The sequence below is a fragment of the Acanthochromis polyacanthus genome, chromosome 13 (assembly GCF_021347895.1).
Source record: "Acanthochromis polyacanthus isolate Apoly-LR-REF ecotype Palm Island chromosome 13, KAUST_Apoly_ChrSc, whole genome shotgun sequence".
Classification (NCBI taxonomy): domain Eukaryota; kingdom Metazoa; phylum Chordata; class Actinopteri; family Pomacentridae; genus Acanthochromis; species Acanthochromis polyacanthus.
The window spans coordinates 3,348,515-3,361,619 of NC_067125.1; the positions used below are offsets into that span (position 1 = coordinate 3,348,515).

Here is a 13,105-nt window from a genome sequence, read left to right on the forward strand (position 1 = left end):
AAGTAATTTTGGACATTTTTTGTCACATTACAAAATGTTGAGTAACTCTGGTAAACATTTCAGACACTTTGGACAAATTTCATGTCACTTTGAAAACAATTCTGGATGAATTTCTGTTTTTTCTGGGAGCTGTTGTGATTTTAGGCCATTTTTGACAATTCATAAGTAAACTAACACATTTTGAAGTAACTTTGGATGAATTTTGTCATTTTGGACATTTTTTGCATCATTTTGGAGTAATTCAGCACAATTTTGAACACATTTCTGTCATTTTGGAGATTTTTTTTTCATTTTAGAAACATTTTGACTCATTTATGGCAATTTATCAGTAAATAAACACATTTCCAAAGTAATTTTGGATGAATTTTTGTCATTTTGGACCATTTTCGTGTCATTATGAACATATTTTTCAGTTACTTTGAACAAATTTGAGTCATTTTGGTCAATTTTTGAGACATTTTGGACAAATTTGTGTCATTTTGAAAGGAATTTTGGATACATTTTTGCCATTTATGCCTTTTGTTGTCATTTTAGGAATATTTTGAGTCATTTTAGGGAATTTGTGACTATTTATGAGCAGATTTACATGCTCTGAAAGTAATTTTGGACTAATTTGGCCACATTTTGGAGACATTTGTGACAAATTTGAATAGAAACACCAATCAGAGAGGAACCAAAACAGTTTAATATTCCTATGACGTGGATCCTGCCTTTGTTTCTGTGTGCTAACGTCTAGAAGTGAAGCAGAACAAAGTGAATCTCTGCTTACCCGACTGCCTCCTGGTGCGTCGGTACGGCAGGTTTCCGTCCAGCAGCAGCGGTAAACTCTTCCTGGACTTCTCAGGCGTGAACATCAGCAGCTCTGGAGGTTCTGGAGACACAAACACAGAAACCAGAATCCAAACGTCTGCTTTAAACCCTCAACACAACAGATTTAACGCTGGTTCCAGACTGACGCTGACCTGACTGACGTCTCCCTCGGTGGAACCCGTGGATGTCGTCGAGTCTCGGGGAGCCGGTCGACTTCTTCAGGTTCTCCTGATCAAACTGAGGACCTGAAGCAGAAAGCAGACGTCATGTTATCTCAGATTTATTCACCGAGGCTCAGAGGCGACGGTTTACAAACGTAGAAACTCACTCTGACAGAAGTTGTCTCCCAGAACCTGCCTCGCCTGGAAGAGGAAACAGAAGAAAGAAGAGAAACGTCAATCAGATGAAAAATAACAGAGAGGAAAAGTTCATATCTGATCTGCTAATTAACTGAATCAAAATCTGTCTGAAAGGATCAAAACATCTGGAAAAAAAAAAGATAAGAATCTGCTGAAGAGTTCATCCAAAATGACAAAAAGTCTGTTCAAAATGATTCGAATTAGTCGAAACATTCTCATAAAATGACCAAAAATTACAAAAATCTGTTCAAAAATTCTCATAAAATGGTGAAAATTGGTAGAAAAACGTCCCTGAATTGACAAAACTTTGTTGAAAATGGCTCACAAACGTCCAGTCGTTTTTGCTAAATCGTCCAAACTGAATTAAAGTTTGTCTATAATGGTTTATTTCTTCTTCTGCTTTTCCCTTCAGGGGCCGCCACAATGCATTGCCTCCGTCTATAATGACTCATTTATTTTTTAACAATACTGAAAATTGTCAGAAAATGACAAAAACAAGTATAAAATGATGCAACACCTGCCGAGAATTTCCCAAATAAAATTGGAAACTTAGAAAAACCTTTGAAATGACTCAAATGAGTCCAAACACTCCCATAAAATTATCAAAAATGGCAAAACTGTGTTTAAAATGACAAAACTTTGCCCAGAATGGCTCAAAATTGTCCAGAGTCAACATTTGTCAAAAATTAGAAAAATTGCAAAACAAAACTTCAAAATGATAAAAATTTGTCCAAAAATTCTCATAAAATAGTCAAAAATGACAAATATGCATCTAAAATGACAAAATCTTGCTGAAAATGGCTCAAAAATTGTCCAAAACTTCTTGTTAAATTGTCTAAATTGACTTTAAGTTTGTCCAAAGTGAGTCAACTTTGTCAAAAATGACAAAAATGGCAAAAGTTCATCCAAAATGACAAAAACCTGCTTAAAATTACTAAAATTAGTCCAAAAATTCTCAGAAAATGGTGAAAAATAGAAATATATCTTTGAAATAACAAAATTTTGTCAAAAATGACAAAGATCTGTTTCAAGAGGACTCCAAGAGCGTCAAAAATTACTCAAAAACTTTAAAAAAAATGACAAAACTTGACTCAAAATCGTCCAAACTGACTGAAAGTTCGTCGATAATGATTCACTTTATTTATTTTTGAAACCACTGAAAATTGACAGAAAGAACAAAAACATGTCTAAAATTATGCAACAGTTGCCCAGAATTTCTGAAAAAAATTGTCCAAAATGTCTCATAAATTGTCCACAGCGATGAAAACGTGTCCAAGTTCACTGGAAGTTTGTCGATTCTCCACTGAGAACATTGGATGACGTCACAGTTTAGATTTCTGGTTCAGTTTTAAAGTGTAGTTTCTGCTGACAACCAGCAGAGGGCAGCAAACACCAACACAAAACTGCTGCTGCTACAACCACTACTAGTGTTACTACAATTCTATAGTTTCACTGAGGACGCTGTCATCCAAAGTGACGTACATCTGAGTAGATATAAACAAGTACTACTACAAATACTGCCAGTACTACAGCTGAAACATGCTGCAGTCAGTCCAGTAGTTCTTTCACTGCAGCCACCAACACTGTCTGCTCTTGTTTTGTTTTTTATCCTTCTACATCTTTGCATCTCCTCCTCAAACCTCCTCAAACTTCCTCACACCTCCTCAAACCTCTTTAAACCTCCTCAAACCTCTTTGAACCTCCTCAAATCTCTTTAAACCTCCTCAAACCTCTTTAAACCTCCTCAAACCTCTTTAAACCTCCTCAAACCTCTTTAAACCTCCTCAAACCTCTTTGAACCTCTTTAAACCTCCTCAAACCTCTTTAAACCTCCTCAAACCTCTTTGAACCTCCTCAAACCTCTTTGAACCTCTTTAAACCTCCTCAAACCTCTTTGAACCTCCTCAAATCTCTTTAAACCTCCTCAAACCTCTTTAAACCTCCTCAAACCTCTTTAAACCTCCTCAAACCTCTTTGAACCTCTTTAAACCTCCTCAAACCTCTTTAAACCTCTTTAAATCTCCTCAAACCTCCTCAAACCTCCTCAAACCTCTTTGAACCTCTTTGAACCTCCTCAAACCTCCTCAAACCTCTTTAAACCTCCTCAAATCTCCTCAAACCTCCTCAAACCTCTTTAAACCTCCTCAAACCTCCTCAAACCTCCTCAAACCTCTTTGAACCTCTTTAAACCTCCTCAAACCTCTTTAAACCTCCTCAAACCTCCTCAAACCTCTTTAAACCTCCTCAAACCTCCTCAAACCTCTTTAAACCTCCTCAAATCTCCTCAAACCTCCTCAAACCTCTTTAAACCTCCTCAAACCTCCTCAAACCTCTTTGAACCTCTTTAAACCTCCTCAAACCTCTTTGAACCTCTTTAAACCTCCTCAAACCTCTTTGAACCTCTTTAAACCTCCTCAAACCTCCTCAAACCTCTTTAAACCTCCTCGAACCTCTTTGAACCTCTTTAAACCTCCTCAAACCTCCTCAAACCTCCTCAAACCTCTTTAAACCTCCTCAAATCTCCTCAAACCTCCTCAAACCGCCTCAAACCTCTTTAAACCTCCTCAAACCTCCTTAAACCTCCTCAAACCTCCTCAAACCTCCTCAAACCTCCTCAAACCTCTTTAAACCTCCTCAAACCTCCTCAGACCTCCTCAGACCTCCTCAAACCTCCTCAAACCTCTTTAAACCTCCTCAGACCTCCTCAAACCTCAAACCTCTCTAAACCTCCTCAAACTTCCTCAAACCTCCTCACACCTCCTTAAACTTCCTCAGACCTTGTCCAGCGTCCTCACCTTCTGCGGCAGTGAAGCCGGATGGTTTTCCACGATGAGTCTCTTGAGGTAATGAACCCAGAGTCGCTTCTCCTCCTGGTTCTTGGTCTGCAGTAATAAGAACGGTGAATATCGACACCGAGGACAGCGAAACACAGATTTGTTGTGAATAATTTACGACCTGAACGACGTGCTGCTGTTTGGGAATCGTCTGGTCAGAAACTCGGAAACACAACGGATCCTTCAGAGTCTCCACCAGCAGCAGGTTGCAGCACTGAGACACAAACATGGAGGACAAAGTAGACCTTTAATCAGCTACATCATCCAGGAAAGCTTCTGTCTGACATATTTGTTGGTTTGTTTCCACTTCCTGACGCTCAGCAGATAAATGTGAAGCTGAATCATCCTGTAGAACATCATGAGGACCGTCACAGGTCAGTTCACTTTGTTGGTTGGCTGAACTGAAAAGAATTCTGACTAGAAAACTGACATAAACTTGTTGAAAATGACAGGAAACGAGTCAAAACCACCCAGAATTGTTGAGTTTGATGAAGAACTGTCTGTCCTGTAAAACTCAAAATTTGACAAAGCTTTGTGCAAAATAGCTTATAAACTGATCAAAAGACCAAAATATGTCTAAAATAAGAAGCATTTGTTGAACCTGATCAAACGTGTGTCCAAAACTACGTTAAACTTGTCCAAAATTGCTCTTGAAATTTCAAAAGCCAGTTCTTCCAACAAATGGCAAAAAACACTTCGCTAAAATGACTCGAAACATGCCCAAAAGAAAAAGAAAAGTGTCCAAAATGTCTCAAAACATGTCAAAAATGAAAAAAATACTGTCTAGAATTATTTGAAACTTGTCCAGAATGACTCTAAACATGTCCAAAAAGGGCAAAAAGTTATCTAAAATAACTTGGAATATGTCTAAAATGACTTGAAAATTGTCTAAAATGACTTGGAACTTGTCCTGACTGACTGGAAGTTCCGTGAATCCGTGGATCAGAGATGAACACTGAACACCTCAGATAACAAACCAGGTTTTTCTTTCACCAACTCACGAAGATGTGCGTGCTGTAGACAAACTGCTCCAGCCTCTTCTTGGCGATCAGCAGCATCTTGTCGAACAGGAAGAACGCTCGTTCCTTCTTCACCCGGTGGACCTTGAAGGAACCCTCCAGAACCAGCTCCCCGAAGCCGCTCAGGTCTGGACCGGTCCAGTTCACCAGCAGGGCCTCGATCTCCTGCACAGACAACGAAACACCAGCTGGGTTCTAAAACCAGAACGTCTACAGCTGTTCTAGTCCTGGTTCTAAAACCAGAACGTCTACAGCTGTTCTAGTCCTGAACGTCTACAGCTGTTCTAGTCCTGGTTCTAAAACCAGAACGTCTACAGCTGTTCTAGTCCTGGTTCTAAAACCAGAACGTCTACAGCTGTTCTAGTCCTGGTTCTAAAACCAGAACATCTACAGCTGTTCTAGTCCTGGTTCTAAAACCAGAACGTCTACAGCTGTTCTAGTCCTGGTTCTAAAACCAGAACATCTACAGCTGTTCTAGTCCTGGTTCTAAAACCAGAACGTCTACAGCTGTTCTAGTCCTGGTTCTAAAACCAGAACGTCTACAGCTGTTCTAGTCCTGGTTCTAAAACCAGAACGCCTACAGCTGTTCTAGTCCTGGTTCTATAACCAGAACGTCTACAGCTGTTCTAGTCCTGGTTCTAAAACCAGAACGTCTACAGCTGTTCTCGTCCTGGTTCTAAAACCAGAACGTCTACAGCTGTTCTAGTCCTGGTTCTAAAACCAGAACGTCTACAGCTGTTCTAGTCCTGGTTCTAAAACCAGAACGTCTACAGCTGTTCTAGTCCTGGTTCTAAAACCAGAACGTCTACAGCTGTTCTAGTCCTGGTTCTAAAACCAGAACGCCTACAGCTGTTCTAGTCCTGGTTCTATAACCAGAACGTCTACAGCTGTTCTAGTCCTGGTTCTAAAACCAGAACGTCTACAGCTGTTCTCGTCCTGGTTCTAAAACCAGAACGTCTACAGCTGTTCTAGTCCTGGTTCTATAACCAGAACGTCTACAGCTGTTCTAGTCCTGGTTCTAAAACCAGAACGTCTACAGCTGTTCTCGTCCTGGTTCTAAAACCAGAACGTCTACAGCTGTTCTAGTCCTGGTTCTAAAACCAGAACGTCTACAGCTGTTCTAGTCCTGGTTCTAAAACCAGAACGTCTACAGCTGTTCTAGTCCTGGTTCTAAAACCAGAACATCTACAGCTGTTCTAGTCCTGGTTCTAAAACCAGAACATCTACAGCTGTTCTAGTTCTAGCTAGATTGGAAAATCCAAACTGAATCTCCATGTAATCTCCTATCTCCATGTTAGGAGATACAGGAGAGTCAGTTTGGTATTGTGCGAATTGAATCGCGTTTCCCTCCCGGTCCAGTTTGGTACGACCAATCATAGCACGGGAGGCGGGAGTTAATGCTGCGTCATCATCAGCGCCTGGATTATCCATAAAGATGATGCCGGAGGAGGAGGAGGAGGGGGGCCACCGCCGTAAAACAAGAAGGAGAGAGAGAGAGAGAGAGAGGAGGGGGGCCAAAGCGAATCTTTTTGTGGTCTCTTGGCGTTTTGGATGGAGTTAGTCGTTGGCTCTTTTCACTTGACGTTTCCGACGATGAGGAGGCAGTGGATGGCTCGTTACTTTTGGCTTCTTGCCGTTGTTTGTACAGAGGAAAATCCCGTTCCAAACGTGTGAGTAAATTTAAGCAACTTTCACACATACGCACCGACTTGGTTTGGCTCCGATTTAAAGTTATTCCTAACACCGCTAATCGTTCAGAAGGAGTCTTTTGTTGCGTAGCCTTTTCAAAAATAAGTGTTGTACTTGAGAGTACCCCATGTATTCGCTGATTTTTGTGACAAAAACGGCAGTAATCATTCACCGCAACGCTTTCTCGGCTGCATGCCATTGTTGTTTGGACTACATGGACTTCAAGGTCGATTTGTTTGTGCGTCACATCCGTGTTACGCTGATTGGTTCTTTATCATTCGAGCTGCATTCGTTAGCCCCTCCTGTTTGAAATCGTCTCCTATCATCACAATGCCAGACTGCCTTTATTTGTATTTATATTAATACATAAATAAAGTCAGTCTGGATTTTCCAGGCAAAGTTCTAGTAATTAAACCAGAATGTCTACAGCTGTTCTAGTTCTAGTACTAAAACCCGCAAACCAAAACATTCTCCAAACAGCCACATAGAACAATAGCTTATTTACATTATAGCCAGACAGAACTGTAAAAACATCAGTATTTTTTTTACAAATGTGTTTGTTTTACAGTGTAGACCCATAAAATCACAGTTCTACTGTATTTAAAACAACAACAAAATCTAATTACTTTCCAGATTTTTTAATGCTTGGTTTTCCAGATATTTTTTTTAACTTTTATTGTTCTACAGATTTATTTTAACGTTTATTGTTTTACAGCTTTATCTTAACATTAATGTTTAACAGATTTATTTTAATGCTAATGTTTTACAGTGTGGTCTTAATGAACTAACAGGACAGGAGGTGAATTTAAACCAGCTGAGGGTGAAAAACTCTGAATTAAAGTCTCAGACTGGAGGGAAATGACAGAGGTGTTAAAACCCAGCTGGACCCGAGAACACGCTTCGCTCTGTGGACTCGACGTGTGCTGGAACACGCTAATGACATGCTAATGACACGCCTGTGTGTGTGACATGACGGGAACACGTGTCGGGGGAAGCCGTGGAATGTTTGACACCTGAAGGTCGACCTGCTGCTGCAGCGTCGGTGAAATGAGCCGAGTTTTAGCTTGTACGCTACATTTAGACTTCGGTATGAGCAGAATTTAATCTCCTGTTTTGCTGTAAGTCAGTCCAGTAACCTTGCAGCTGGTCGCTATGGAAACGTTGAAGCTCACAGAAGGCTTAGTTTCTGCAGTGTGGAGGTGGTAGTCATGTAGTGAGCGGTGAAGCTGGTCAACAACGTGGTTCTGGAGATGCTAAGAAGTACCACAAAGATAGATTTAAGGTGTTAATTATCCCTTTAAAGTGACGTTATTCTGTCATTCAGAAGCCACAGTGATGATATTTGTCATTAAGGTGAGATTACACAACACACCAAGTGATCTAATAACACACAATAATACAATAACAATCAATCTAAATGACCAGCAGCTCATCAGAGAGTCTAAATAATACAGAATCATAATCTAAATGCTCATATGGAGGTTTTCAATGAAGGAAATAGTCCTGAACAACCAGAAGTGACAAGCTAAACTGTGAGATTTGTTGTTAGATCTTTACCCGGTTTAATCCTTACCAGGCCATATTTCTGCAGAAGTACATATACTAAAACCACCTAATCCATAAAAATATCTATAAAGTCTTGCGAGGTCTCATTGTCGTAGACGTTCACCATATTGAATTTCGGCCGGTACGCGGCCCCGATAAAAGTCTTGTAATTGTGGCTTCATTATAACGGCTCGTACGGCTTTATCGTTTGAAATAAGCAAATTCAGGCCAGTGTCTATGTCTTACCATTGGTCGACTTAAACATACGGGTGAGTGCATATTTTATGTTAATTAGCAATCATAAACAAGTCACGTGTTGAGCTGAGAATGTTTGGTTTCAGCTGTGTGTACGAGCAAGCGTGAACTGAGTATACTCGGTCCGTGCTTTTTAAGGGTTAATCCTGTCTCCATGTCAGGGGTAATTTATAATAGAGACACGGAAACAACTTGAGTTGTGTGAAGTGATTTGAAGACTTTTTCCACCTTTAAGCGCCGCTAATCGTTCAAAAACACCCCAGAGAGCTAAAAATGCAGTTCGTCTGCCGAACTCCTAACTCAACTTTTTCCTTCCTTTTTTGTTTTTATCAACTTTTTTGCCACGTTGTTTTTCACTTTTGTCATTTTTTGTCTCGTTTTTGTCCATTTTTTGTCACTTGCTAACTTTTTTGTCTATTTTTTTTGTTTGTTTTGTGCCGTTTGTCTCATCGTCGGTTTGTATCGCTTTTTTAATCTTTTGTCTTGTTTTAGTCTTTTTCTGTTTTACTTTTGTCATTTTGATTATAAAATAAAGTCCTCTGTGGTTCAGTTCCAGGTGACTAAATGTTGTGTTTCTTTGTAGACACTCTGTGATCTGGAAGTTGTAATGTGGAAATGATAAACTGAGGATGAATGTTGGTGAAACTGAACTTATTTTTCTTAACAAATTTCATGTTGTTCATGTGAACTTTTACAGAATTAACTTTTTGCCCTACAACAAAGGAAACATTGGGAGTTGTGGTTATTTATAGGTTATTATGTTGTGTTTTTACTGAACTAGAATGAGTTTGACAGCCCTGGTTCAGCGTTTACCTGCAGCCTGACGGCGTGCTCCTGTTTCCTCTTCATGTCGTTGATGTACCAGGCGACCGCTGTCATGGTGATGATGGCGTCCTCCACCACCTCGTATCCAGGATCGCTCTTATCAAAGTGCTTGGAAAGTTCCTGAAAAGACATGAGGCCAACATTTAAAACCACCCAACAAAGTACGAGTCAGAGAGATGTAAGGTACGATCGAAAAGCTCAGAGGCATCATCATGTGGTTCTATCAACTGGTGGATCTGTGTTTTTGTTTTTGGCATTTTATTTTGGAGCTTGAACTTCCACACGGACCAGGGGAGGATCTGCAGCCAGCACCAAGAAAAGACACAGCAGTTTAACAACAGAACCACAAAGAGAAACAAAAAACACAAAGGAACACTAAATGACCATAGAGAAAACAAAAACACACCTAAAAAAGACACAAACCTGCAGAAAACAACCAAAAAGAGACACAAAACCACCACAACTCTACGGCGGCTCTCTACCTGCAAACTCTCCAGATGTGGCAAACTTAAAAAGTGAAGTTCCAGTTACAGAGTGTCAGTTTGTAGTAGATTCAGGACGTCCAGGTGTTGCAGGAGCTCTGGGAGCAGAGCGTCACTGCACAGGAAGACTCAACTACAGGAGGCGTCCACATTTAAATCAGGTTTTTGACTTTTATAGGCACAGATTTGGAACTTTTCAATCAGAGAAACTCAACTAATGAAGCTTTGTCGCTCTAAAGTTCCAACAGAAGTTGTTGTTATGATGTCTGAACCTCAACCAGAAATGTGACACTCTGGTTGAAGTTCAAACATCAAAACGCATCTCTTAAAAAAACAAGAATCGAGAACAAAAGAAGTGGAGAAGGGTAAGACTGAAGGATTATGGGAAACTCCCCGTACAGATCCAACGCAGTGTTTAAACTGGAGAACAAAGACTTTCTCTGGGTTTCATCATCTGCTCTGAGGTGGGCTTGGACCAGAACCAGGACAGCGACTCAGCACGTTTACTGGGAAAACCTGCATCTGGTTCAGACCAGACCCAGACGGACAGATGATTCAGGTCAAAGCTGGGGTTTATTAGACGTTAGCTTCACGATTAGCAGCAGGCGCTAAAGATACCAGCAGGGAATCCCAAAGTTTCCTCCTGAAAACTTCTTCTCTCTGACTAGAAACTTGTCGTTTGTCTTCAATACTTGTGAAATTAAGTCCATGTTGTGTTTTTTTTCTTTGAATCTAACAAGTCGTTGTTTTTCATTGGAACAAAGCGACTCCAGCAGCTGTTTGTTGTTGATATCAAATGAAAAACCGATTCTGAACAAACGGAGAACAGATCTCCAGATTAATAAACCCGTCCTCTTAACTCAGCTGGTCTTTGTAGTTTATAAATGCACCGAATTCAACCTGGAAAGACAAAAATCGACCACAAAGACACAGAAAAAGACCACAGAGACACAAAATTATCACATAGAAATGCAAAAACACACTAAACAACCACAGAAACACACACACACACACACACACACACACACAAAAAGACACAAAACGTGACCACAAGAAGACACAAAATGACTGTAAAGACACAAAACTATCAAAAAGAGGCATAAAATTACTTTATGGAAACACAACCATTAAAACACACAAAACAACCACAGATACACACAAAACAACCATTGAAACACACAAAACAACCACAGATACACACAAAACAACCATTGAAACACACAAAACAACCACAGATACACACAAAACAACCATTGAAACACACAAAACAACCACAGAAACATGAAAATCTCAGAAAAACACAAAACATGACCACAAGAAGACACAAAACGACTGCAAAAAGACACAAAATTACCAAAAAGAGACAAAAAAAAACACAGTAAACAAATGCGAAAAGACACAAAACAACCACAGAAAAAAACCAGAAACACACAAATCATGACCGCGAGAAGATCCGAAAATACTGCAAGGACACACAAAACCAATCACAAAGATACGCTACATGCAGAATTTGGTAGTATTTGTGGTATTACCTGCAGTAACAGGTGGTATTTGAGGTTCTACATGTAGTATTTGGTAGTATTTGTGGTATTACCTGCAGTAACAGGTGGTACTTGAGGTTCTACATGTAGTATTTGGTAGTATTTGTGGTATTACCTGCAGTAACAGGTGGTACTTGAGGATCCTCTGCACCGGTTTCAGCAGGTAGGTCTCCAGAGGTAAGGAGTGGTTCAGGGTCGTCTGTCTCTCCTGGAAGAACCGAACCAGACTCTCGTTCTTCATACATTCTCTCAGGACTGCGACCGAACTGTAGGGGGAGACAAAGAGACGAATAAAAAATATGAAATAAACGATGAAAAACAGCTGATGGATGTTGCAGAAGTTCAACCGTCTGACGAACACGAAGGAGTGAAATGTAACAAGAAGGAAAACGGTGACGAAGGAAATCCTCGACAAACATCCATCAGAGCAGGAGGCGAAGAAACGATGGAGGGAAGAAGAAGAAGGAAAAAAGAAAAGACAGATGGAGGAGATTAGGAGGGAACAGCTGTTTGGAGCTCTGACAAACATCCATTACATGTTTCACAGTTATCACCAACACTCGCCACAATTTGAACAAAGACAACGTTGAAGTGAGACAGAGAAGGTGAAGAAGACGTAAGAGTGGTCCAGAGAATGGAGGCAGAAGGAGGGAAGACGGGGGAGGTCCCTCAGCTGTTGGGTCCTCTGGTAGACATTCATCACCGCAGGAAGCCAGAGAATGTTGGACTGAAGGAGGTCGAGGTAGACGAGGAGAATCTGTTCCTCCAGATAGACGTTAATCACAGGATGGAGTCCAGGAATTCACTAACATCTTCTACAGCCAGAACTCAAGAACAAACCCTGAAGCTAGCACACATGACCAACAGGGTTCCTTAGGTTCTTCAGGTTCTTCTTGATCTCTGCAACGCCTTCAGGAAAATCAAATTTATTCTGCAGAAGGACAATGAGCCCAAACATCACAAAGAACCCAAAGAGCTTCAGTAAAAACCAACTCAACTACTGTTTCAGGTTCTTAAAGATGTTTCAAGAGTTCTTCATGCTTCCGAACTGAAGAACTCTTGGATGAAATCTGTTCAGCACTAAAGTTTTAAGAGTCAATGTGGTGGATGTGGACTAGAAACACCTGAGATACTTTGACGAAGGTATTTGAGGCTTTATCTGCAGTAGCAGGTGGTATTTGGGGTCCTACATGCAGTATTTGGTAGTATCTGAGGTGTCACAGGTGGAATCGTCTTTGAATGATCCATTTTTAGACAGTTCTTGCCTTCCTGTGTGGGGTACCATCACTGCATCCTGGGTTGAGCTCCACTAGAGATGAAAATGATTAAAGCTGATTCTGATTAGTAAAAAAAAAACAAATAAAAAAATGACAAACAAACCAGAGAGTTTCTTTCCTTTTGAAGAACTATCAGACGGTTTCTGACCGGTTATATTTGGGACCAGGCTGGAGCTTTGCTGGAGAATTGCTTTGCTGTTTACAGATCACAGATTCACCAGATGTTAGTTCCATTCACTGCCTCCACATCTGGACCGTAATGAACATGTAGCCTCTAGGGGGCGCTGACAGATTGTCAGTGGTTCGTGATTGTGACGATCATAAAAGTGGACAAACCTTCAGATTAATGCTAAATGTCACTGACTGGAGGTCTGGATGCTCTTAGACATAGAGCTGTAATCTGTCACATGTGGCAGATGTGAACAACGACACCAGATGATCCTACAAACTGCGCCTGGAAACTTTCCCG

At 40.5% G+C, this 13,105-nt stretch overlaps 1 protein-coding gene across 1 annotated transcript in view; it reads right to left on the reverse strand.

The window, feature by feature from the left end:
* The window catches only part of plekhg2 (pleckstrin homology domain containing, family G (with RhoGef domain) member 2), a 102,371-nt gene that overhangs the window by 3,778 nt on the left and 85,488 nt on the right, over positions 1-13,105 (reverse strand). Inside the window, exons 7-14 of the mRNA XM_022210581.2 lie at positions 11,475-11,625; positions 9,325-9,456; positions 5,005-5,187; positions 4,125-4,217; positions 3,965-4,051; positions 1,139-1,172; positions 963-1,055; positions 770-871 (exon numbers count right to left, since the gene is read on the reverse strand). Of these exons, the coding sequence (XP_022066273.2) occupies positions 770-871; positions 963-1,055; positions 1,139-1,172; positions 3,965-4,051; positions 4,125-4,217; positions 5,005-5,187; positions 9,325-9,456; positions 11,475-11,625 (875 nt within the window). The remainder of the gene's footprint in view (positions 1-769; positions 872-962; positions 1,056-1,138; positions 1,173-3,964; positions 4,052-4,124; positions 4,218-5,004; positions 5,188-9,324; positions 9,457-11,474; positions 11,626-13,105) is intronic.